Raw genomic sequence first — 26,908 nt, 5'->3', positions numbered from 1 at the left:
TATTAGACAATTGTCGAGTCAGTGAAATATTATTAAACTTTACTTGTAAAAAGCTATTGTCACCTGAAATTATTCCACAAATATGACCAATACTAGTGCTGCATACATAAAAAGAAGAAAAAAATTGATATTACTTGATCTCATTATTATTCTTGAGCCCAAGCTTATAAGAAGCCAAAACCTATTAAGATAAAAATCCTCAGAAAGCCACCATTAAACACTTAGGCATCATAAATGAAAAATAAATACTCATTTGCTATAATATAATATATATGAGTCGTGAGAAAATGAACAAAATCACACAACCAAGTAAGTTTTTACTACTTTTTCTTAGCCCATCATGTCTTCGTTCAAAAAATTCGTTATGTGTGTGTATTTAGGGGTGAGTGTAAGCTAGCTCAACATGAACATATCATCTAGCCTATAAAATTTAACTTATTTATTTAGTATATGTTTAAACTTTTAAAATATTCTATTCATTTAAATAGTCGGACATAACCAATAAATTCTTCCTCTAAGCCTAATTATAGACAAAAGTAGGAAAAAAAAATATGGATGTATTTTGTTCAAATTTTAGATCAAATACGTCAATTTTTTTGACCTATTTTTGCTTATAAGTAAGGCAAGAGATAGCATATTATTACAGTGTTCTATATCAGCACTGTTAATGTGGTAGATGAATTTGATTGTAGGCCTGAAATCAGCATATAAATTCAATGGATAGAGTGCCATCAGTAAAGCATTCATTGTGTTTGATTTTAAATTACTGACTACTAATTATTTTGCCGCCTATATGCTGATATTTCTAGATCAAAGGAAAAACCAAACATTTTAGTTGTTATTCTTGATTAAAGGAGATCAAAATTATCATTATGCATAGTAAGTATCAAATCAACAAAATAAAAATAGTAGACAGGGACCAACAAAGTAAATTAGCCACAAACTTAAAAGATTAATACTTATTTATTCTTTAGAACCTGGCATTATATTCTACTGAACATATTATTACACCATATTATTGAAGCCATGGTGAGGCATCATCAATCCATCAAACAAATGAGGCTGCAATTGCAACATAGGGTTTTGAAAAATTTGTGGTGGAAACATTTGAGCTTGTTGAGGAATTGGCTGATGATGGAGATAAATGTTCGAGGATGAAGCGTTGCCAACAAAAAATGGAAGAGTTTGAATAGTAGCATGCTGAATTACAAGTTTCTTAAGCTCCTCCAAAGCCTTCTTGAATAATTCAAGTTGATCCCTATTCATACCATCAGCCGGACAAGCCCACCAAAACTTAGCCTGGGTTTCCTTGTGCAAATTGCTCAGCTCATCACCAATCTTCTTCTCAGCCTCCAGTGTGCTGTTGATTTGAGTCAGCTGAGCATTGAGTTCACGCACGTTGGCGTTGCGGTGAGCCTCAATGAATTGCACGGTGTCGTTGTTTTGGGGTGGGACGAGAGAAAGATAGCGGTCTATGACCGTATCAAGATTAGGATGACCAAAGGAAAATACCTTTCCACTAGTTGAGAATACAACGAGAGCAGCATCTGCACCACAAAGGGTGCAAAGCTCACTGGCTTTCTTGAAGAGCCCGCTACGACGCTTTGAGAAAGTCACTTGCAGGTGGCTCTCGTTGCTCATCTTTTTCATTTCGATCTTTTGGCGACCTCGGCCTTTCTTTGCGCTCGACATGGCTGAAGCACAAACAAAGATAACAAAGAAAAGCAAAGGATGTTTGTGTGTGTTTGTGATTTAAGAGTAAGAAATGACACATTGAAGTTGGGTGTGAACGGGTCATTTTATAGCCAATTTTTGTGTCTGCATATTTTCCCTCTCTTTTTGTGATTTGGCTTAGAAAACCAACCGGTGCTATCTTTTTCAAACGTTGTAATTGATAATTTACTGGATTGAGAGATTCTCATGAAATCTGATTTTGCATGCTTATATGGCAGGAAATTCAATGTAAAAAAAATGGCGCTCTTTTGCCAATTTGTATATCTTACCTTATTCGGCACACACCGGTTGATAAGCTGTAGCGGGATATTTTCAGGAATTTGCAATAACTAATTTTTATGCTGTTTTGAAGAAATTCTCATTTAGCCTTTTTCCATTGCTTGCAGGAGTTATAAGGTAAAATATGTTAAACAGTACAATTATTTTTTGGGCTTTTTTCACCAAATCAATCATGCTGTTGCTAATCACTAACCATAAGCTTGGGACTTTTCCATTTTTTCAAAATTTATTCAATATTCTGTAATTCTGAATTTTAGATATTATATGTTATTTTTGGAATGGTGATGCACTTTATTTGCAGGTCATGCAGATTGGATGTTGAAACTCACCAGCATGAGTGCACCTTTCTCATGTTGCAGGTATAACATGCAATAGCACTTGCTTTCTCAATGATTCAAAGGTTAGCTAGCTAATTTTTGCTAAATATTTACAGTTGTTGTGGTGATTGAAAATTTGTATATTTACCTTCCTAAACTTTGTAGTACGAACACTTTCGGATCGTCCAAAACTTGTTGGTGTCTGCCACAAATATGACTTGATACTAATGCTGTTGTAGATGCAATATATGTCATGAATAATATTTTTTCATAGAAAATGTAGGAGAGAAGAAGATCATATTATCATTATCACTTATTATTATTCCAACCAAACACAGATAACATTCATCATAACATCATAACCTCTTAAACATTTTCATACTTGTAAGAAATAGAGCACAGTAAGTAATACACAAAGTTGATAGCTCCAAACATGACCAACATCCAATACACATTATCAACCTTGCCATGATTTATTTCATCAGGTAACCAATCAGTACTCCTACGAACTTGGTCAATTAAAGCAGTGCTCAAATAAAAAGCAATCCCTATAAGCATTGAAATCATTGCTGTTGATGTGTTCTTAAGTGATTGTGGAAATTGTTGGTAGTAGAATGTAACTTGTCCAGGAAAATGAAAAGCTTCTCCAATACCAACCAACACTAATTGTGGAAACAACCATAACACAGACATTTCCACATGCACATGTACCAATTTGAGCCTCTTTGATTCAACAAGAGCAGAGACAACCATGCCAAGAACAGTCAACACATGTCCTACTCCTATTCGTTGAAGTGGCATAGGCGTTTTTCCAGTAATCTTATGCCAACATGGCAATAGCACTCTGTCAAGAAAGGTGAGGAAAATGGATGTTGATATTATGACTATAACAGAAACAGAACCAGCTGGAATTTTGAAATGGGGTCCTAATGAGCGATCCATGGCTAAAGCTTGAAGTACCGTCACACTACTTTGGATTGCTATTGGAGTTGCTAAGAATATACTTGAACTCCATAGTGGTAGGATTCCAAATATCTTTTTGAAATCTTCCACTTGTTGAACTGTGCATAGTTTCCATGATGATTTCTTAATTGAGCCATCTGATTTTAGGTCTGCATCAGTTATCAGAGTTGCGCGATTGAAGAACCTGCATTTGCATATAGATTAACATAATGTTTTTGCAGACCGAGAAAGATTCGTCTATGCAGACTACTAACTTTACTTTGACTTATCATTTACTCAGTTACCTGACATCTTCGACTAACAACTTAGATTATTTTAACGCATAAACAACCTATTTAGAATATTTTAACGAATAAATAACCAAAATTTGGCAGTTCGATGCACTAAAGCTCCCGCATACAGAGTCTGAGAAGGGGTCCTACCATTTCGGCTAAAATAAGTAAATAAAAAAAAAACTAATGCAACTTTACATGATTTGGGTCCACTAGCCTTTGTTAACAATGGACAATCGTGGCCATTACTAATAGTTGCTCACTCCACTATTCTATCTCAACTGCTACAACTATAGTCAAAATTATGAGCACTATTAAATATTTGCCCACTACCACCACTATATAACACGTGATACTGATGATACTCTCTTGTGCTAATTTTAGCCTCAATTTAAAAAGCAATCATCACTGTAATGCTTTTTACACCACCAGTACCAAGACTATAACAAATCTTTTACTCCTTAGTTTGATATGTTACGCATTTGGTATTTTATTGAACTTATCCTTCATTGTTATTCTCTCTATTGTTAACAAATCCAAATTATGCTTAGTACCTTAATCTTTTTCCTGGTGTTGGCGGAGTTGGCACTTCAATCATAGAATCACCACAACCAGAAGAACTGACATAGTAATCCTCAACTCTAGATGAGAGCTTACACTTCCACTTCCGAACAGATGCAACAAAAATACGTCCCAAATCCAAAACCGCACTTCCTTGAGGCTTTTCGGCTCGATAAAATCGATAACCCGACAAAAAAACAACCACACCAACAAAAGTAGCCACAGCACAGATACCAAATCCTAAAGACCAACCCAAATTATCTTCAATGTAAATAACTCCAGTTAATGCAGCTCCAGAAGCAACATAGAAAGTGAAAAAGAACCAGTTGAAAAATGTTCCTTGATCTTCAAGTTTGTCAAACTGATTTGCACCTAGTGATGCTGCTGTGAAACGTGAACCACCAAAACCAATTGATATTAGGACTATGCTTATGTATAAAACTGTATATTGGATTCCTGTTGGTGGTATGCATGTGATGGATGAATCATTGCTGCATGGATGAGGCTTTAATGAATTGATTGTTGCTGTTAAGGTTAAAAGAATTGTGCCCTGCAAATTCAAATGTGAAAATTTAAATGAGTATTCGGTACAAAAAAATGTATGTTTGATTTACACTTGAGGCGCCCAAATTAATTATAAATGTGTAGAATAAATTTTGACATGTTTGTATGTTCTCGAGTAGAATTGATTTTCAATTAAACTTAGAATTTAGTCTTGAAATTGTTTTCAACTCACGTTTACATAATGTATCAAACAATATACCACTTTACATTTAACTTTATAGAATCAATCATTTCAAATCAAGTCAATTAAAGAATCGATATGAATGTCATGTAAGTACAATTCGGGTGATAAAAAGTTGCAAAAACATTTGATACATTAAGAAGTTGAATCAAACTCGTAATTCTGCACTTCAACCGTTAGATTGTATGAATTTCACTGCTAGACTTTTTAAAACAGAAAAAAAAAAAATGATATGAATTTAATTTTGATACTATTTTGTGTTTGTATATTATAATAAAATCATACATTCAAAATAGTTTTTAGGATCATTTTATAAAACATTATTTTGATTTAAGTAGTTTTTAAACAAATTTCTATTGTCATTTCTAAAAAAAATTAAAAATTAAAAAACTATAATAAAATATATATTTTTTTTAAAATGTTACAAAGTGTTTATGATGGATTGACATTTTGAAATCACATGTTGATTTTATTTTCTTATTACATTTATGTTTGTTTTATTTTTTTTTATTTGGGTCAATGTCACTGCATATTTGTTTTAGTATCTCCTAATTTCAATCCGATCTTGATGGAAATTACTCTCTCCATTTCAAAATGAATTTCCTTTCAGATTTTCACACATATATTAAGAGATCCAACGATTAAAAAAAAAAGAGAATTATCCTTTGTTGTATTTTCTAGTATCATAAATGTAAAATAGAAGTAATATTTTAAATATTAAAAGAAAATAATTATTTTACCAAACTATCTTTTGTTGTCTTTTTTAGTATCATAAATGTAAAGTAGAAGCAATATGTTGGGAGTAACGTATTTAGAGAGTTTAATTGAAAAGAAATAACTAATATTGCAATAGAAATTGAAATTGTCATTTATTTCGAAATATTTTTTTTACTAAAATGACACTAATTGTTAAACAAAGAGAATATTAAAATAAAAATGCATGATTGAAAGGTTCTTAGTTAAATGTATGATTTTTAAGATGGATATTTCCCTATTGAGTTTATTAACATTTGTCTATAAGACACTAGTTAGTGTTTATTTGTGTGTGTTATATATATATATATATATATATATATATATATATATATATATATATATATTGTTTAACACTCCGATTTTTAGATTAGAGAGGTCTAGTAATTCGAAGTTTGATCATAAGGTAATTAAAATTTGAATAATAATTATTCCATTCTAAATTAAGGTTGAATTCTTCGAATGATTTGTCATTTGATGGAGTTATATTAATCAGCGTTTTACTTTTCATAATGTGTCATTATCGACCCAAAGAAAGGAGATACAGAATCATGGTTAATAATTGATGTTTGTGGAATTATTACTACAATTATTTGATCATGATTTGAACTTTATACAAAATCATGGTTAATAGTTGATGTTTGTGATTTAGTCCTACATTATTTGATCATGATTGAACTTAGTTAAAAAAATAGTAGGTGTTACACTTTTGTTCTTTTCCTTCTTCCAAAGTTTTTTTTTTTTTTTTTTGAGGGATCCTTTTTTCCAAAGTTGACGAGTGCTAAAAGCATAAACATATTTTTAATACATTTTCTCATTTATTGAAACTTAAATGAGTTGAGTGCTAAAAGCATAAACATATTTTTAATACATTTTCTCGTTTATTGAAACTTAAATGAGTTTCATGTTATAACCAAAAAAAAAAAAATGAGTTTCATGAAATTAAATGTAAGTCTTATAAAATTTCAAATCAATATAAAAGTGTGTGTGATCAGGAAGAATATACTGTTAAATTTTTATTTTATTTTATACTGGATATACTGTTAGTATTTGTTTTCAAAGTACTTGATAAATTTGATTAAAATTTCTCATTTATTCAGCAAAGGCTTCCATAAAATAAAAAAAAACCCAAAGGAAACACTTCATCTGAAAATCTAACAAATCTAACAAATAAATAGATTAAGCAGAAAACAAAAGAAAATGCTTGCATAATTTTTTTTGGTGAATGGAAAATGCTTGCATATATATATGGATATAGAGATATAGTTTGATGTAGTTTACCAGCAAAGCAACACAAGAAGTTGTAAAGGCAACAGAGAAAGAGCCAAAGAAAGAATCAGCAAGGATTGCAGCAATGATTGGTAATAGATTGGAGCTTCCAACAACAACGTTTACAATTTGAGCTGCATTGATGCTCTTTATATTGAATTCTTTTATAAGATATACAATCAAATTCCCCCCAATTCCTGCACTTGCTAGTGACAACCCCGCTACCATACCTATAATTTAATCAACAACATAAAAAAAATATGATCATCCTTTTAACATTTATACCTAGTTGATGGACTCAAATTGTTTGCAAGAACATTTGATACGTTGTGACGTGTATTTAGTAGTGTATATGAGTTTCGACGATACATACCCTCTTTAAAACAAACAAAATAGACTAATATTTCATGAGAATATGAGTATGAATCATAACTGAAATAATCATTATTAATCATAGTCTATTTACCTTTTAATCAAATTTCAGATTATTATGATCTCTTTCTTGTAAAAATCATGATATCGAGGTTAAAACGGAAGAAGAAAAAAAACTTTTGATGTGTAAAGTGAGTGCATAATGTTGATGAGAGTTCAAAGATGAAAGGAAGAAGAGATACCAATGAAGAAAGGGAAACTTATCCAACCACCACGCTTGCTCCCAATACTCAAACTCTCATCTGCTTCTTTTGAGGATGCTTCTACCTTACCATCCATTGTTGCACTTCACCTCACTTCTTGTCTTGTGCTGTTTTACAATCCAGTTGGTGTTCTTTTTATAATAAAAATGTTTTTTCTACTTTCTAGTTAACTTGAGCCTTTGTCCAAAAAAACGTGGAGAATCAATGAACTTTTGTTGTTGGAAAGAATATATAATTTGGCGATACAAAAATGCAGACGTGACCAAAGTGCGGTTGATTGGATGAGATTGTTTCGGAACAATTGGTCTTTTAATTTGAAATTCAATCTTAGAAATGCAAGTTAAAAGAGGAGTGCTACGACACACTCTTAACACATTTTTCAACGGACTTGATTTTATTGACTAAAATTTATGTGTTCCACTTCCATCATATTATATGGTTCCCATCTAAATTTAGTGAGACTCATAAATTTTAATTGATAAGAGAAAATATGTGTTAAAGATTGTATTTTTTTTAATAAATATGTTAAAGAATGTATTATTAGCCTTATTTTCATATATTATTAGCCGTATGTACTTTCACCCCTACAATTCTTAAAAAATTCCAATTTTATCCTTTTTACCATTTAATTTTTTACACATTAATTTTCACTCACTTTCAACATTTTTGAGTTCACCCCCGCATGACAAAACCACCACCTCAAACCTATCGATTTGTATTTTCTTTTTCCAGTAATCAGTATACAACGTTTCCGAGTTCAGCCAAATTTTAGAAATACTTGTGTTTACATTTCCGGCAGCTTTACCAGAAACCTCTTCAAATCCTTTCTTGGGTTTTTCGGTTACCGTTCGATTGATGGACAAATATTCATTTTCGTTCCTAAATGTATAACGAGTAGCCATAATAGTCTCTCAATGTAGCAAAATTACAAAGCAATCCTTGATCGTGGGCTCAAACCTGTAGTGTTATTCTCATCATTATGCTATTTGCTGAAAAAAGAGAATGGTAGTTATTATGAATAGATAAATGATATTTGTACAATCATATTTTATGACAATCTATTGTATTCTTACTCTCTTTCTTCCTCTTTCTCTCACTATTGTTTTTGATCAATAATAAGATAGAAGAATAAGGGGGTGTATTCGATTAGGATTTCAAGAGATTTTAAAAAACTTTTTAACTATAAAACAATCTTGTGGTATTCAATCAAGACATTTTTAGAATATAAAAGAATCTTGAGGTATTCAATAATCAAGATTTTTTATTCAAGACTACGAAATTCATTGGTATTCAATCAAGATTTTTCATAACTTATAAAATGTCTGGTATTCAAAAATATAAAGATTTAGATGGATTCTTTGAAATGATGGATTTTATGAGACTTTTTAGTTAAAAATATGAGTACCACACCTATTTAACCATCTCACAAAAACTTGTGAAACTTTGTGAGACTCTCACAACTAGTTATTTGTATCGTGTTTTGCCTCTTCAACGAGACTATTTTCTGGCTTTCTTTTTCGTGGCCTTCTGGCTGTCTTTCTTCTTTTTTCCAGTTTTTTTCTTCTTCATTTTATTTTTGACTTTTTGTCATGAAACATTGCTTCTTAATAACAGTTTCACAAGTTAAAAAATTCAATCCACTAATTTCACTTATCATTGATGGTGCTGTTATGTGACGTAGTACTCTCTTGTGCTCCAAGAGTACTCACCAGGAAGCTCTTTCGCTAAATATATTTCATCATGTAACTAAATAAAAGTGTATACACAATACTAGAAAGATAAAAAACACCCCTACTGAAAATTCTCAACACACAAACATTTAGGAAAACTCAAATGACTTCTCCAATTTCAAACATAAAATGAGGGCTGAAATAATTATTTTTTTTTGAAAGATTTATAAGGGTTGACATAATTTTAAATATGTAGAATTAAATTTTGTGGAAATAACATTTTGAGTTTTTCTACTTGCACCCTAGTTAATCATAGTTGCACCCCAAAATGACAAGATTACCCTTTCATAAAATTTGATTTTCAAAAAGCATATTCCTTCTTTTTTGGTTACACCCCAAAACCCTTCTTCCAAAACCATAATTCTCCAATCGATCGATTGTGTTCTGCGAAGATTTTCAAAACCATACTTTCTCACGTCCATTCATGATTTCAAAGAAAATTAGAAGCAAATCAGGTTAGCAAGTGTTGTTCTTCAATCGATTGTGTTTTTCTTGTTATGGGTTCTCAGTTCTGATTTTGTATTTTCCTTGTTCTGCGATTCGCAGTTCTGCGATTTTGTAAAATCAGTTTAAGTAGGTTCATGTAAACTCAGTTTAAGTAGGTTCATGTAAACTCAGTTTAAGTAGGTTCATGTAAACTCAATTTAAGTAGGTTCATGTAAACTCAGTTTAAGTAGGTTCATGTAAGTTAACCTTGCCAATGTAAATTAAAATCGTAATCGTACAGTGCATCATTGCAGTTGAAGGAAAAAAATTGAAACTAGCAAATAGAAGAAGAAATTCACTTACTTATATCCAATTGAGTATGGATGAAAAATATTTTGATTCACTCTTTAATTTTCATGGAGATTGATATTGAACATCAAATTGTTTGATTGATCGCTTTGTGGGGTGAAAGAGGGTAAAACTCACCGACAATGAATAAAATTAGGGTTTTAAGAAAATTTATATAAAATGACAATTTTGGTATTATAAAAAAAATTTAAGAAAATTTGGATGTAACCAGAAAAATATGAGGTGTAAATAGAAAAACTCTAAAAAGAAATACTCCATCCGTCCCAAAATGTAAATAAAAAAGATAAACTTTTATCCTATTTAATCTTGTTTTTTTAAATCATCTTTTTCAAACAAAAAAAAAAACGTTTGTTTATTCTCACGAAATTAAATGCAAATTACATTTAATTTTCTCTTTCTTCCATTTTCTCTATGATCAATAGCTAATGAAAATTGTTTTGGGACCCAACCTCAACCAAAAGTTTGGTAAACCCAACTATCTCTAAAGATGGAATCCTAATAAGAGGACAATTAGAACACCAATCCATAGCATGAAATGAAAGATTATGATCATCTTCAGATACTAGACCAAGGCCACTTTGAAGATCATAGGCTAACCATAAATTCTGCAGGATAAAGTTCATTCATGCTCAGCTTGCCTCATAAGAACAATTTTGTCATGGCCATGCTTCGTATGTGACAAGCCTGAAATCCTAGTACCTTTTGTCAAGGCTCCAAAAATTAATATGAAATTCTACATCATTTGAAAATTGAACAGCAGCAAACATGCTTTCAAACTAAGATAATCAGAACACTGCAGCTGGTCTGAAAATGATATGAAGATCAACCTGTGATAGATGATTGATGTTGAACTTTTTTTTTTTGTTGAATAAAAGGGGTTACACCTCTGAATGTTGAATTTTCTATGTTAACTTCACTAATTTTCTAAATTAGAATCATAAATTAACTTCACTAATTTATTTCCTCATCTTATAAATTTTATGATGCAAAGAAACAACAATAAAGTTCTATCTCAGAATGAACTAATTATTTAGACTTTAACTGAAAATGCACTAATTGATCAACTTTGTAAAATAGTTACAAGTAAAAGAAATTTGAGATCTTTTCATACATATAATAACCAAATCTTAAACTCTAGACGTTTGGCGCACTCAAGACATTGAATGGTCGATGAGTTATTGGTTACACCTCCATCTTCCGATGTAATCTGCTAAACCTGGAAACATCACCCCAAAACATAGAATTTATATGAAATCATTTTGATGTTTTTAGCCATGCAGGTGTGCTAAGCATGGCAAAATTCTCTCTTTAATTAAATAGACAATCTTTTCCCTAATCGTACATCCAACTATTATAGAAAATCTCAACAAAAGGAAATGAAACATAGTACTCGGCTTTGGACGAGAAAGCCCCCTTACTAGTGTGCATATGCAATGTCATAAATAATATTTTCCATGGTAAAATGCAGGAGAGAAGAAAATATTATCATCACTTCAACAAATCAAAAAATGAACATATTATCATTATTACTTATTATTCCAACCATAGAACCACATTTATCATAACATCACATCCTAAACATTTTCATACTTGTAAGAAATAGAGCACAATAGGTAATACACAAAGTTGATACCTCCAAACACTACTAACATCCAATACACATTATCAACCTTGCCATGATTTATTTCATCAGGTAACCAATCAGTACTCCTACGAACTTGGTCAATTAAAGCAGTGCTCAAATAAAAAGCAATTCCTATAAGCATTGAAATCATTGCTGTTGATGTGTTCTTAAGTGATTGTGGAAATTGTTGGTAGTAGAATGTAACTTGTCCAGGAAAATGAAAAGCTTCTCCAATACCAACCAACACTAACTGTGGAAACAACCATAACACAGACATGGAAACATTATGCACATGTACTAATTTGAGTCTCTTTGATTCAACAAGAGCAGAGACAACCATGCCAAGAACAGTCAACACATGTCCTGCTCCTATTCGTTGGAGCGGCATAGGCATTTTCCTGGTAACCTTATGCCAACCTGGTAATAGCACTCTGTCAAGAAATGTGAGGAAAATGGGTGCTGATATCAAGACTATAACAGAAACAGAACTAGCTGGGATTTTAAAATGGGGTCCTAATGAACGATCCATGACTAAAGCTTGAAGTACAACCAAGCAACTTTGGATTGCTATTGGAGTTGCTAAGAATATACTTGAAGACCACAATGGTAGGATTCCAATTATTTTTTTGAAATCATCCACTTGTTGAACTGTGCATAGTCTCCATGATGATTTTTTAACTGAGCCATCTGATTTTAGGTCTGCATCAGTTATTAGAGATGCCCGATTGAAGAACCTGCATTTGCATATAGATCAGCACATTGTTAATATATATATATATATATATATAGCATATAGCTTCAAGTATATTCTCCTTTCATTGCTTAAGTATCTGGAACTTCTAGTTTCTATTAGAAAAAGCATAACTAACAAATGAAACAATCAAGCCAATAAAAGTTGGCTGGTCTAGATGGTTGGATCTTTGGCTCCTACCGACCCTAACTTGGATTTAAATTCGATTTTTTTTCTGTTACCTTGTATGTCTAATGTCAAGGTTGGTAGTTCTAGCATTGTGCCTCTCCTGATCTAAATTTGTTTAGATAAAAATGGTACGGCCATGTTTGGATAAACAATTTAATTAAACGATGTATAGCGTATCATAAATGCTTATCATATAAATGTGTATGTGTAAGCTATTTGTATAACAATAAATAAATTTAATTAAGCGCTTTATGGTTGTCTCACGTACTGTCTCACAAATTCTTATGTTGTTAGTAGATAAATTTAAACAAGTCACTCTAAATAGACTCTAAATGAATTAAAGAAGAAGAAGAAAAAAGGTCATGCACTTTTACATGACTTGGGTCCATTAGTTTATCATCTTAACTACTACAACTATGGTGTATGGACAATTGTGGTCATGACTAAAAGTTGCCCACTCCACTAATATATGTTTGCTGCTACAACTATAGACAAAACTATGACCACGACCACCACCACATGATACTCATGCTATTAGCACATGCTCGTGGAGCACGATGTAAGATGGTGCTGAAATCTCAAGTCATATTCAGTGTTTTCGCCTCAATTTAAGAAGCAACAATTACTGTAAGTAATGATTTTCTTTCAGTAAAATAAATCACTGATTTCTCCACCACCAAAACTATCACAAGATGCATCCCCTGTTAGAAAACAGTTAGGCAATGTTGTTTGTTAGGGTTTGTTGAGTCATGAGTGGAGTTCAGAGGATCATACACACTAGGTCAGAGCAACCACAAGTGAGTTGGACACCACATCTTAACCCAAAATCTTAAGGCATTGAGTTTATGCTCTCACTTATAAATAACGTGAGATTTTTAACTCACACTTGCTACGCATTAGGGTTTGACATCAAAAAGTAGCACTCCACTATCTGCGACTAAAATCTACGACCTTGATTCTTCATCATTTCTATTGAAACAGAAAGAAAATCATCACAACAATGGACTCCAACACCAAAAGCAATTTCTCCACTCATTAATCTTCTATGAACTTTATCAACCATGCATTTAGAGAGAATTAACCATGATTTTCAAGTGTTCATGTATGTGGTGTCATTGTAAACTTCTTGTAAAGTTGATCAATCACAAATCAACATCAGTTGTAAGCTTGACATAACCAAACCAAAGTACACCTTTCTTTTTACCAAAGTACACCTAGTGCTTTGTTCTAGGCTTTTTTATTAGTATAATTTTGTTTTTTTTTAATCCTCAATCTTTATATATTTATATTTATATTTATTAAAAACTCATTAAACTTAGTATTGTAAAGTAACAAATATAACCAACTATATACTAATCATAACTAACTTGTAACTATCTTAAAAAAAGAAAATTGAAATATTGTAACTATCTTAAATAACATGCAATTAACTCTAACAAATCTCAAAATATCTATAACTTAGTATTGAATCTATTGATATAACATTTATGTATTTTAATTAAGTGAAACAAATCCAAAAAGTACCTTAATCTTTTTCCTGGTGTAACTGGAGGTAGCACTTGAACCATAACATCATCACCATTGGTAGTATAGTAATCCTCAACTCTAGATGAGAGCTTACACTTCCACTTACGAACAGATGCAACAAAAACACGTCCCAAATCCAAAACCGCACTTCCTTGAAGCTTTTCGGCTCGATAAAATCGATAACCCGACAAAAAAATAACCACACCAACAAAAGCAGCCACAACACAGATACCAAATCCTGTAGCCCAACCCAAATTATCTTCAATGTAAATAATTCCAGTTAATGCAGCTCCTGAAGCAACATAGAAAGCGAAAAAGAACCAGTTGAAAAATATTCCCTGATGTTCTGGTTTGTTAAATTGATTGGCTCCTAGTGATGCTGCTGTGTAACGTGAACCACCAAAACCAATTGATATTAACACTATGCTTATGTATAAAACTGTATATTGGATTCCTGTTGGTGGTTTGCATGTGATTGATGAATCATTGCTACATGGATGAGGCTTTAGTGAATTAATAGTTGCCGTCAAGAATAATAGAATTGTGCCCTGCAAGTGCAAAGGTGAAAGTTTAAAAGAGAGATGCTATTTACCACAAATAAGTGTATGTTTGGTTATGAAAATGCAAATCATATGGGAAAATCGGACATTTGCTACGCTGGAACACAAGTTTGAACATACAAATTCTCCGTTTTTTGTGTGTGCAAGTTTCGCTGTTATACTCTTTAAAACAAAAAAGAAAGTGAATTTTTCGAGATGATGAAATTAATTAGAATTATAAATTTTGATATGTTTGAAAAAATTTTACTTGAATTGATTATAACAAAATCAAAATTTAGAGCTTTAATTTTTATGTCTTTGGTTCAAAAAAAAATTGACTCAACGTCAATGTTTATTTGTTTTATCGTATGTCCTATCTTTTCAATCAGAACTTGATGGAAATAATTAAAATGAAAATGATTGAAATATTATTATTTTTATAATGTGTCATTATGACCGAAAAAAGGATACAAAAAGACATGGTTAATCATTGATGTTTAATATTGATCTAGGATTAAATTATTCAATCATGATTGAACTTATATAAAAATTAAAAGATATTCCATATGTTCAACTATTTTTTTTAAATAAAAAATAATTAAAAATTCAAGTAGGTGTAATTAAAGTTTTCTTCTTTTGTATAAGTAGAATTTCTTTATGTTGATACACGAAGTGATAAATAATCATTGAAATTCGCATGCATAAATTGTTTGGTCAGAATTCGAACCTCGATCATGACATTTGACCTAACAATTTCGACATGTTTATCAGTTGAGTTAAGACTTCTTCACTGAATAAATATAATTTTAATCGTTATTAAAAAAAATTGAAGACTCGGTTAATGAAATTTGTGTCAACTTTTTGTCATTAAATAAGAGATTACATTAAAGATGAATTGTATATTTTAAGTTTACAAATTTTTGTTTTAATTTAATTTTTTTCTGCTAACGATTGAAATCTTATGTGACTTCTACGTATTAAAAATCTAGATATATAATTGATTGGAATCAACTACCATGATTCTAAAACTAGTTTACTTTGAGATCAAAATATATATTCCCACCGTCTCTAAATTATAATCGTTTAAGGTTTGTGCACGATTATTAAGAAAATGATTAATTGTGTTGATTTCAATGATAAAATTAATATCATTTACTAAAATACTCTTATTAATTGCAGTTAGTGGAGTAGTAAAGTTGAATGAAATTCAATAAATAAGGGTATAATAATGGAAAATAATAATAAATGTTCTCTAAAGTGACATTTCTTAACTATTGAGCCAAAACTTCCAATTAAACCAAGAGGAAAACATTTAACCTCACAGTACTAAAAAAGAAACAAAGGAAATGGAGCATATTATATTTATTTTAACAGTGAGAGAAGCAGGACAAAATGCTTGCATATGCAACCTAACATAATATAAATATAGAGATTTAGATTAGATAGATATAGTTTACCAGCAAAGCAACACAAGAAGAAGCAAAGGCAACTAAGAATGAGCCAAAGAAAGAGTCAGCAAGGATTGCTGCAACAAGTGGAAATAGACTTGTGCTTCCAACAACAACGTTTACAATCTGAGCTGCATTGATGCTCTTGATATTGAATTCACTTATAAGATATACAATCAAGTTTCCAACAATTCCAGTGCTTGCAAGTGACAACCCCGTTATCATACCTATAATTAATCAACAAAATAAAATAAAAAATATAACCATTTAAATAATATTGACATGCTTTTTATATCAAGTGATTCAGCTCAAGAATGAGCTCATTGAGCGACAAATAGTTCAGGAGATCGATCTGAATTCATATTCTGACGGAAACAATCATCGACTAAATTTTACTTGCTTTTTAGCCAAACTCTCCATTATTATATGGTTAAGACACACACAAAAAAATAAAAAATAAAATACTCTTTAGATGTGTAAGAGTGAGTGAATTAATAATGTTTGATGAGTAAGAACATGAAAGGAAAAAGAGAGAGACCAATGAAGAAAGGGAAACTTATCCAACCACCACGTTTGCTCCCAATACTCAAGCTCTCATCTGCTTCTTTTGAGGATGCTTCTACCTTACCATCCATTGTTGCACTTCACTTTGTGTGCTCTTTTACAAACCGGGTGTGTTCCTTTTATAGGAAATGTTGATTTCCACTTTATAGTTAACTATGTTTTTTCCTTAATTATAAGCCTTTGTCGAAAACGTGGAGAATTGGTAACTTTTTGTTGAAATGAATAAAGAATTTATCTATGCAAAACTACAGAAGTGACTAAAGTGATGTTGATTGGATGAGATTGTTCGGGAACATATGGTCTTTTCAATTTGAAACTCAATTTTGGAAATGGAATAATGTCATTTTTAATAGGAGTGTTAAGAAGACACTCTCTAATTAAAGTGGAATGAAGTAGCACTGGCAATGAACCGAACCAATTTGATTATAGTTCGTAATTCGATTCAACGATTGATTCGTCGAACTTTGTTCATGAGCCAAACTTGAGCTGAAAATTAAGTTCGTCAACTAATTGAGTTGAACTTGAGCTATATGTAGTTCGACTCGTTTGGTTCATGAGATGACTCGATTATATATATATATATATATATATATATATATATATATATATATATATATATATATAACACTTAAAAAATATTTTTAAATTTATATATAGTTAATTTTACACAATTAGATAATTGATTATATATATAATACTTTAAAAACTAAGACAAACACTTAGCAATAATAGGATAAAAATGAGCTACTTTAAAATAGTCCTGCATCAGAACATGCATGAAAAATGGAGGATATGATTATCTATAATAAGATAAACATATGACATAAGAAGGCAAAAATGGATTTGGTGAATGCATACTAGTGTTAATTACTATGTGTAATAATAGCTAAATTCTTTCATTTTGACTTATGTAGTTCAAGTGACTTTACTCATTTCCATACCTAGAGTTATGTACTTTGATCAAACGAATTGAACCTAATGAGCCGAACCAAACTGATCGTGAACTTTAAAGGAGCCGAACTTGAGCTGAAAAAATAGTTTGTGTCAAACTCGAGCCGAGGTTCGAATCAAACCAATTCTTAACGAGTCGGGTGCAGATAGGTTTGATTTGACTCGACTTATTTCCAGCCCTAGCGTGAAGACACTCTCATTTTTAATATAAATATATGGAGAATGACAGTAATGTCTAGTTCACATGGTAATACAATTGCAATGACACATTTATTAAAATGTCGTGTGATTCGAACCCGTAATTCTCCACCTTTCGATGCATGATTCCCTCTGGTCTATTTGAAAATACCTTCAATAACTCTTGGTATACCCTACCCAACCCAATCATGTCTTCGAGTTTCAAACCAGTTGTGCAAATTGCAATTAATAGCAATTAAATCTCCTTTCTATTTCTTTCTCTTGGTTGTTTTTAAAAATTTGTAAAAGTAAAGTATATTAGTACTTCCCACCTACTGGCCTGCGTAGGAGCGGTTGTGTACTTGTGTTGCAAACATAGATGAGGGAAAGGATTTGGTGAGAGTAAAAGGAACTAAATCTAATGGTAAAAAAGTAGAATAATCAATCATGGACAAGTTTAAGTATGGTCTATGCTAAATGGCACCCTTTTAGTTAGGACCATTAAAACCATAGGTATTGTTGGAAAAATGCCAACAAATATGTGCAGTGGCCGTGGGTATAAGTTTTGCCTAAAAAAAGGTATTGGTCCCCCACACACACATTTCACTTTCACATTTATCTCAATGGTTACATATTGGTATCATTGTGCAATAATTAATCAAAGATATGTTATTATCTACACAGGTGAAGAATGTAACACTGTTGTTATCATAGCATGGAATATAAAATTAGGTCTTGTATCATCAACTTTGACTTTATTGAGAGCTCCTAGGACACTAGAACACAATACAACCTAAAAAAGCTTCATCATATTCACAAGTTATGTAAATCTTAACACTTTTTCATTGTGAAGTTGATCGTAAATTTGTTAATTTTGTTCATTTGAGCAGCATATGTTTCTTATTCTTATGAGATTGCAGCTAGGTAGCTAGATTCTTCTTGCACTTATGAACTTAGTTATTTTGAATGGGAAATCCTTATGCTAATCCATAAGCAACGGAGTGATGTCAATGTAAGAAACAACATGTGGATGTGTCGGTGCAAGTATATAGAAGATCAAAAAGAGGCCAACTAGCAACTAACAATGTTGGTGGGTTAGGTTGAATTGAGTGCTCAATTTCAGTACTTTTATGTGGGGTGTGTAATACAGTTATAGTAAGTGGAAGATACACTTCCGTGATGAACAAAAACATGATTTTTGTCTGTGCTATCCAGAATTCGAACCTACTTTTTTTTCGTGGTGGTCGGAGTTTGAACCCCAGATCTTGCATATTTTATTCATTGTTCAAATCAACTAAGCTAAGTTCACGATGACGAATTCATTCGAACCTACTTTACCAATTGAGTTAAAATCACGGGGACAATAAAAACATGATTGATAAAAGGTTACACATGTCGTTTAAATAATTAAAATTAACCTAATATAAATTGATTTTGTTATCTTCTAGTGAAACTCACTCACTAACTGATGGGAAGGGAAAAATTTACACCTGCAAATTAAATGTCTTTGCAATCTTTCACTAAGTAATCAACTTTGTTGGATGTATTCATAACCTTATGATTTGTCATAATTTAAACACGTTTATCTAATCTAACTGTAGTAATTCTAAAGTTTTATAAAAATCGTTATAGTACCATCATTGTCAATTACATTTAATTTTTTTTTGAAGGCTTCTCAACTACCTATAATGTTAGATATTGATTGACCATATATGGCCTATGGAAGTAATATCAATCATCATCCTGTTGACCGTGTACGTACATGAGTGTCGTTTTATAGAAAGCTCCATTTTTTCATTAATTTAATATTTATCGTTTTAAAACTTTAAAATAAAAGCAATTACATGATGGGTGATTACTGATTAGGGAATCTGGATAAGAAACCAGCTTCGATGCATGTTTGTCAACCATGGCCTGGCCATATTAAAAGCTTTAAGGCTCTTGAATCGCGTGACACCAAAAATCTTAGGAGTGGATAGCCTTTCCCACGAGAGCCAAAGCTACCCTCGCAAGTTTGTTGAGTTATGACCTCACCAGAAGGAATTCAACACTTCATCAATCTCGTTGATGACTGATCCTGGAAGAAGAAAAAACACTCATCCCATAAGACGGTTGGCTTATGAGTTGATCTTACTCCAAATCTAATCCTTAAAAAACTTGAAAGTATATGTAGCATGTTTACTACTGCCTATCAATGACGGCACATCAAGATATTTGTTAGTACTTAGTACCTTATACGTGTCTGTTGTGAATTCGTTGAGAAAAACCACACCAATAAAAACTTGATGCGTGGAGCAAATTAATACCAAGTAATCAAATCAAGCGGGTAGCAAATAATCCAAACAAAAAACAGCAAGAGTTAAAGGAGAGAGAGAGAGAGAGAGAAAGAACACAAGATATTTGTTTACCCAGTTCGGTCTAATGATGACCTAGTCTGGGGGAGAGAGCAGCTCTCCGTTCCACTATAATGAATGAGTTTCTTTACAAAGAGATAATGAGTTTCAAGAATCAGTCTTCAAACCTAATTCTACCCAAGTCCCAGCCTCTTCCCGTGACCAAGAGACTCAATCCTAATAGTGTTTTGTTCAAGGTGAATCAAAACAATCCCAACCCTAGAGTTGTTGCCAAGAGAGATTCTCTATAAACCCTAGTTTGTTTGTTGGTCTAAACCTTGTTTTTCTACACACTTTTATCATCTGATACAAGGCTGTATTTATAGTGGAAAGTAAACCCTTATAAAACTGAAACAAATCTAACTGAAAATACGTTTTATTTTTATCTTCAGCGCGACCATCGTGGCGCGGTGAGGCTTCATCGTGGCACGAAAAATCCAGTGTCTTCCCAGGAATCTTGCTTCAACCATCGTGGCGCGATGCTTCTCCATCGTGGCACGATGCTCCAGATTTCTGATTTTAAGTTAACTCTCACAATTCTCCACCTTGACTTCAAATCAGTGATGATGCCAGTTTAACCATCAATCACCTTGCTGCTCTCTCCAATCCTTCATCTATGCTTCAATGAAGTTTATCAAGTCCAAGCAATGCTTGAATCTTGATCTTGGTAATGATTTGGTGAACATGTCTGCTGGATTGTCTTCCGATGCCACTTTCTCTACCATGAGCTCCTTAGTCTCAATCATGTCTCTGACGAAGTGCAAACGAATGTCAATGTGCTTTGTCCTTTCATGATACACCTGATGATTTGCCAAATGAATGGCACTTTGGCTATCACAATGTATCTTCACACATCCTTAACTAATCCCCATTTCTCCAATCATACCTTTCAACCATATGGCTTCCTTGACCCCTTCAACAAGGGCTATGTACTTTGCTTGAGTTGTTGAAAGAGCTACAACTGATTGTTGATTTGCCTTCCAAGTTACCGCTGTACCTAACAATGTAAACACAAAACCTGACAAAGATTTTCTAGTGTCTACGTTACCTGCATAGTCCGCATCTACATATCCCTCCAAAGCATCCCTACCTGGTTGTGACCTTGTATACCTTAGACCACCTCTCAAAGATCCATTCAAATATCTCAGAACCCACTTCAAAGCTTGCCAGTGCACTTGACCCGGATTTGCCATAAACCGACTTATCACACTGATTGCGTAGGATAAGTCCGGTCTACTACAAACCATACCATACATGATGCTTCCAACCCCACTTGCATAGGGAGTACCCTCCATCTTGCTTTTCTCTTCATCGGATTGAGGACACTGCTTTATAGATAGCTTAGTGTGGTGACCAAGAGGAGTGCTAACGACTTTAGAATCTTTCATTCTGAACCGCTCCACCACTTTCCTCAAGTACCCCTGCTGAGATAAGAACAACTCACCTTTGTTCTGGTCCCTTATGATATCCATACTAAGTATCTTCTTTGCATTACCAAGATCCTTCATCTCAAATTCATCATTCAATTTTTCCTTGAGCTTCTGAATCTCTTGCATGTCAGAACTTGCCATAAGAATATCATCTACATAAAGGAGAAGATAGAGAATGACTTTCTCATTCCTTCTCATCATGTAAACACAACTATCATAGTTGCTTCTCACAAAACCAGCCTTTACTAGGAACTCATCAAACCGACGATACCACTGCTTTGGACTTTGCTTCAACCCATACAAAGATTTCTTCAACAAACACACTTTTGTATTGTCTTCTACAAAACGTTATGGTTGTTGCATATAGATAGTTTCTTCCAACTCTCCATGTAGAAATGCGGTCTTCACATCCATTTGTTCTAACTCAAGATTATACATGTTAACAATCGCCATAAGTACCCTTATAGAACAATGTTTTACTACCGGTGAAAAGATTTCATTGTAATCAATCCCTTCCACCTGAGTAAAACCCTTCGCTACAAGTCTTGCCTTATACCTTGGTGCTTCGACCCCTGGTATACCTTCTTTCTTCTTGAACACCCACTTGCTTCCCACTACCCTTTGATTCTCAGGTAATGAAACAAGTCTCCAAGTCTGGTTCTTCTCCAATGAAAGCATTTCCTCATTCATTGCCTTCAGCCAGTCCTTGTTTTCATTGCTTTCTAATGCCTCCCTGAAGTTCTTTGGTTCCGAGTCTTGCAATTCTTCAGCCACATTCAAAGCATAATAAATAAGGTCAGCATAACCGTATCTCTTAGGTGGATTAATGTGTCTCCTCTCCCTATCTCTTGCTAGCTGATAGTCAGGATTCACTATCTCTTGGCCTTCACCCTCATCAGGTACTGGAGTCTGATCCTCCTCTTCCCTTTCATCAGTGATAGGCTCCACCTCAAACTGAAGTTTCTCTGTCCCCGTTTCTGAGCTTGTATCCAGGTCTTTGCACTTCATCCCCATGCGGGTCTCATCAAAAGTAACATCCCTGCTTATAATAAATTTTGATTCTCCAGGTTCCATCTTCCACAGTCTATAACCTTTCACACCTTCAGGATAACCCATGAAAATACACTTCACAGCTCTAGCATCAAGTTTGTCTTGCCTGACATGGGCAAACGCTAAAGCTCCGAAGACTTTCAAGTTAGAGTAGTCTTCCGGTCTTCCACTCCAAACCTCCATAGGTGTCTTGAGATCTATCCCTGTTGATGGACATCTGTTAATCAAATATGTTGCAGTACTAACAGCCTCTCCCCAGAAACTCTTGGACAATCCAGCTCCTAACAGCATACACCTCACGCGCTCCAACAGAGTCCTGTTCATTCTTTCAGCAAGACCATTCTGTTGAGGTGTGTATGCCACGGTTCTATGCCTCTTTATACCTTTCTTCCTGCAAAACTCATTAAACTGTTCTGAAACAAACTTCAAGCCATTGTCAGTTCTCAACACTTCAGTTTGGTACCAATCTGATTTTCTACAAGTGTATCCCATTCCTTGAATTTTTCAAAAGCATCACTTTTCTTCTTCAGAATGTAAACCCATACTCTTCTAGAATAATCATCAATGATAGACATGAAATATGAACCTCCCCCATGAGTCTTCGTCGATGCTGGACCCCAAAGATCCGAATGAACATACTCAAAAGGCCTACTAGATTTATGCACCCCCACTCCAAACTTCACCTTGTGTTGTTTGCCTAATGTGCAGTTATCACAGAAATCTAGCTTGTTCAATTTTTCATTCCCTAGCAAACCTTGTTTAGCTAGCTCCACCAAACCCCTCTCACTGACATGACCTAACCTCAAATGTCAAAGTTTAGTTATGTTCCGAGTGTCAACACTAGCAACCGATGCATTTGCTATTACGGTAGAACCTTCTAAAATATATAGACCTTGTATTTCAGACCCCTTAGCCATAACCAATGCACCATGAGAAATTCTCATCACACCACGTTCAATTCTAGTGCAATAGCCTAGACCATCAAACATGCTTATGGATATTAAATTTCTCTTAAGTTCAGGAATATACCTCACATTCTTCAAAAGGAAATCACGATCATCAAACATTTTGAGTCGGATAGTGTAACGCCCTCTTTGAATTATTTGATTTATTTAATTATTTAATTGAGTCTAAAATTTATTAAGAAGAGTTTAAAATATATTTATTTGATTATGTGATTTATTAAGTGGCTTATGTTGTTATTTAATAGATTAAGATTTGAAAATAGAAATAAGATTGAGTTGAGAGTTTGTTATGAGATTTTAGAGAGTTTTGGGGGAGAAAGAGAAATAAGATAAAATAGAAAAAAGGGTTATAAATAGGAGAAACCTAATTTAGAAAAAACATAACGTACGATCAATTTTGGAGAAAAGGGAGAAAAAGCCGAGAGGAGGGAGAAGACCTAGGAGTGCTGCGATTTTCATCTATAAGGTAAGGGTGGGACTAACATTCAATAATCTTAAGTCATTGATTCTGAAAATTGAATTTAACATGTTGTAGGTTTTAGTTTTTGAGAATTTGGGAATTAGGGTTAAAAGTGATTATTTGATGATTTTCTAAAATAATGTTTTGGGTCAAGTTTTATATGGTTTTGAGTCTCTTTTGATGTATATAAATGTTTAGACAAACTTTTGGGATCAAATTTGGGCATAGGGAAGTTAAAATTGGAATTTTGGGGTGAAAAGTGTGTTTTTTCCCGAGTTGCTCTCTGACAGCATGTCATGTTTCATGTTCTTGCGTCTTTTTCACACATTTCTGTTTTGAATTAGCCTTTGGTGTAAACATGAAAGTTGTAGCTAATTGTGTTAGCTTTCCAGTGGCATCGGTTTGACTTGAAAATGAATTTTGGTTTATGAGTTAAGGTCAAATTACTGCACGTAGGTCACAGTGAATTTTTATGAATTTCAGCACAACTTTGTCCGAATTTGAAATGAAAACTGGTATTGATTGGTACAGAATTGGTCTTAGGTGTAAACACGAAAGTTGTAGGTATAAATGTTAGCTTTCTAATGCCGTTGGTTTGACTTCAAAAGGATTTATAGAATTTGAGTTATGGTCAAATTACTGAACGTAGGTCACAGTGAATAATTGAATATGATTGATGAATTAGTATATGTATGTATATGTTTGTGAATACGATATTGTCCATGATTGATGAAGTGTTATATGTATATATGATGTTTTAAGATGTTGATTATTATTTGATGTTGTTATATTGTGATATAATTGTATATGCATTACTTGAATTATATGTGAATAATTGAGACGTTGTTGACTTGCATTTGATATTATTATGTCATGCTGTTTTTGTATACTGTTGTGTTGCTGTTGTTATTTAACTAAGCTGCATGAGTCGGTCTAAGTTGATTAAGATGATGAAGTTCCAAATTATTGGATTATATAAGAGGTTGTCGATTTAAGATGTTAAGAGGTCGAGTCCATGCATTAGCATTTCATTGTTGGGGGCTTGATGCCCTGGAGCCTTTGCTCAATTAAGTTGAGGGCTTGATGCCCTTGGAGCCTTTTTACGCTCAAATAAAGTTGAGGGCTTGATGCCCTGGAGCCTATTTACGCTCAAAGATTGATACCACATGCATGATTAGAAGATTAAGTTGCATAGTCAAGAGGTTAAGTTGTCAAGTTGTCAAGTTATCAGGTTGTCGAGTTGTTAAGTTGTTAAATCATGAAATTGTTTAAAGCTGTGATTCTTTATATGAACTATTAAAGAAGTGAATTATGATATATTATTATCTATGATGAATATTATGATGATTACATGATGTTGTCTATGAGTTGTTAAATATGATTGATGATGCTTATGTTGTTAAATGTAATTGATGAATTATATGCTTAATATTATTGTTTGTGAAATCTCACCCCTTCTGTTTGCCCACCATGGGCAACTAACAGGTAACCAAGAATAGTTGATGTCGTGTGAGCTTTCCTTCTCGTGTGTCTTAGGTGCTCTGATACGTAACGGGATGGGAACTTTGTTATTGCTTTTCTATTCCTTACGTATTGTTTTTGAAGATTTATGACTATGTTTTTAGATTAGATTTTTATACGACATTTATGAAGAGGCCTTCGTGCCAAAGACTGTTTTAGTTATTGAAATAAATTCCGCTGCGAAGTATTAAAGATCTTGTATTTGAATTTTAAAGGATAAATAGTTATTTATTCAGTTTATGATTTTAAGAAAAGAATGTGACATTCCGTTTATGTTGAAAAACTCTGATTATTTATGCGAAATTTTTATGTTGGGAAAACGGGGTGTTACAGATAGTGCTCATACCTTGAATTTTACAAGCCTTATTATTACCAAGGCGAACTACTCCACCTTCTTTCAGCTCTAACGTTTCAAAGTACTCCTTTCTTGGACAAATGTGATAAGAGCACCCAGAGTCCAAGACCCAGCTCTTTTCAGGTTCCCAACTTGTCACAGTTAGTGCTCCAGCACTCTCATAACCTTCATCTTTGCTTGCAATCTGAACGGATGATTCTCCACCTCCATTGTCCTTTCTCTCCGGACAATCCTTCTTGAAGTGACCTGGATTATGACAAATAAAACATTTGTACTGTGTTTTATTGCCATCACCCTTCGACCTAGACTTTGACCTGGAATTCTTGCCTTTCCCTTTTCCTTTGTTGTGACTTCTCCCCCTTGAGATATTCAAGCCTTCTCCACTATCATCAACCTTCAACTCTTTGAACTTGGTTAACTCTTTGGTTCTCAAAGCTGCTTGAACTTCCTCCAAAGTGATAGTGCCCTCTTTGCCATAAAGCATAGTATCCTTGAAATTCTCAAAGGACCTAGGTAAAGCACACAATAGGTGTAAGGCTTTATCCTCGTCTTCCAGATTAACATCTATGTTCGTCAAATCATCAATAATCTTATTGAACTCCGTCAGTTGCTCCATTATAGGTTTTGACTCCACCATACGATAAAAGTAGAGTTGTTGTTTCAGGCACTGTCTATGTGCCAAAGACTTGGTCATGTATAATGAATCAAGCTTATTCCACATAGACACAGCAGTAGCCTCCCTTGATACTTCTCTCAACACCTTATCCCTAAGACACAGAATGATAGCGCTGACTGCCTTATCATTCATCTCCGTCTTCTCAGCAGGTATCAGATGTGCAGACATCTGCGCTTCTCCCTTTAGTGCTTCAACGCACTTTTGTTGAATTAAGATTGCCCTCATCTTCACCTTCCACAACCCGAAGTCGTTACTA

The 26,908-nt window shown here is 33.2% G+C and overlaps 4 protein-coding genes across 4 annotated transcripts; all 4 read right to left on the bottom strand.

Moving 5' to 3' along the window:
* Positions 1 to 998: 998 nt before the first annotated feature.
* On the bottom strand, positions 999 to 2,126 carry LOC11411440 (agamous-like MADS-box protein AGL62). The gene has a single exon (XM_003597099.3). It carries the CDS (start codon positions 1,690 to 1,692, stop codon positions 1,006 to 1,008), a length of 687 nt encoding a protein of 228 aa, XP_003597147.1. The 5' UTR covers positions 1,693 to 2,126; the 3' UTR covers positions 999 to 1,005.
* A 502-nt stretch (positions 2,127 to 2,628) lies between these two features.
* LOC11408883 (protein NRT1/ PTR FAMILY 2.6) lies at positions 2,629 to 7,798 on the bottom strand. Its single transcript, XM_003597098.4, has 4 exons — positions 7,508 to 7,798; positions 6,906 to 7,123; positions 4,120 to 4,676; positions 2,629 to 3,477 (listed from the first exon to the last, which is right to left on the bottom strand). Exons 1-4 carry the CDS (start codon positions 7,602 to 7,604, stop codon positions 2,697 to 2,699), a joined length of 1,653 nt encoding a protein of 550 aa, XP_003597146.3. The 5' UTR covers positions 7,605 to 7,798; the 3' UTR covers positions 2,629 to 2,696.
* A 3,747-nt stretch (positions 7,799 to 11,545) lies between these two features.
* Positions 11,546 to 16,979, bottom strand: LOC11412783 (protein NRT1/ PTR FAMILY 2.6). The gene is made up of 4 exons (XM_003597096.4): positions 16,649 to 16,979; positions 16,120 to 16,337; positions 14,121 to 14,671; positions 11,546 to 12,411 (listed from the first exon to the last, which is right to left on the bottom strand). The coding sequence occupies exons 1-4, from the start codon at positions 16,743 to 16,745 to the stop codon at positions 11,628 to 11,630; spliced, it is 1,650 nt and encodes a 549-aa protein (XP_003597144.1). The 5' UTR covers positions 16,746 to 16,979; the 3' UTR covers positions 11,546 to 11,627.
* Positions 16,980 to 21,052: 4,073 nt separating this feature from the next.
* Positions 21,053 to 21,823, bottom strand: LOC120578418 (secreted RxLR effector protein 161-like). Its single transcript, XM_039831122.1, has one exon. The coding sequence runs from the start codon at positions 21,821 to 21,823 to the stop codon at positions 21,053 to 21,055; it is 771 nt and encodes a 256-aa protein (XP_039687056.1).
* Between the last annotated feature and the right edge of the window lie 5,085 nt (positions 21,824 to 26,908).

The sequence above is a fragment of the Medicago truncatula genome, chromosome 2 (genome assembly GCF_003473485.1).
Source record: "Medicago truncatula cultivar Jemalong A17 chromosome 2, MtrunA17r5.0-ANR, whole genome shotgun sequence".
In the NCBI taxonomy this organism is placed as follows: Eukaryota; Viridiplantae; Streptophyta; class Magnoliopsida; order Fabales; family Fabaceae; genus Medicago; species Medicago truncatula.
Note: the sequence above shows the minus strand (reverse complement) of the source record. Positions and strands in the feature narration are given on the sequence as shown.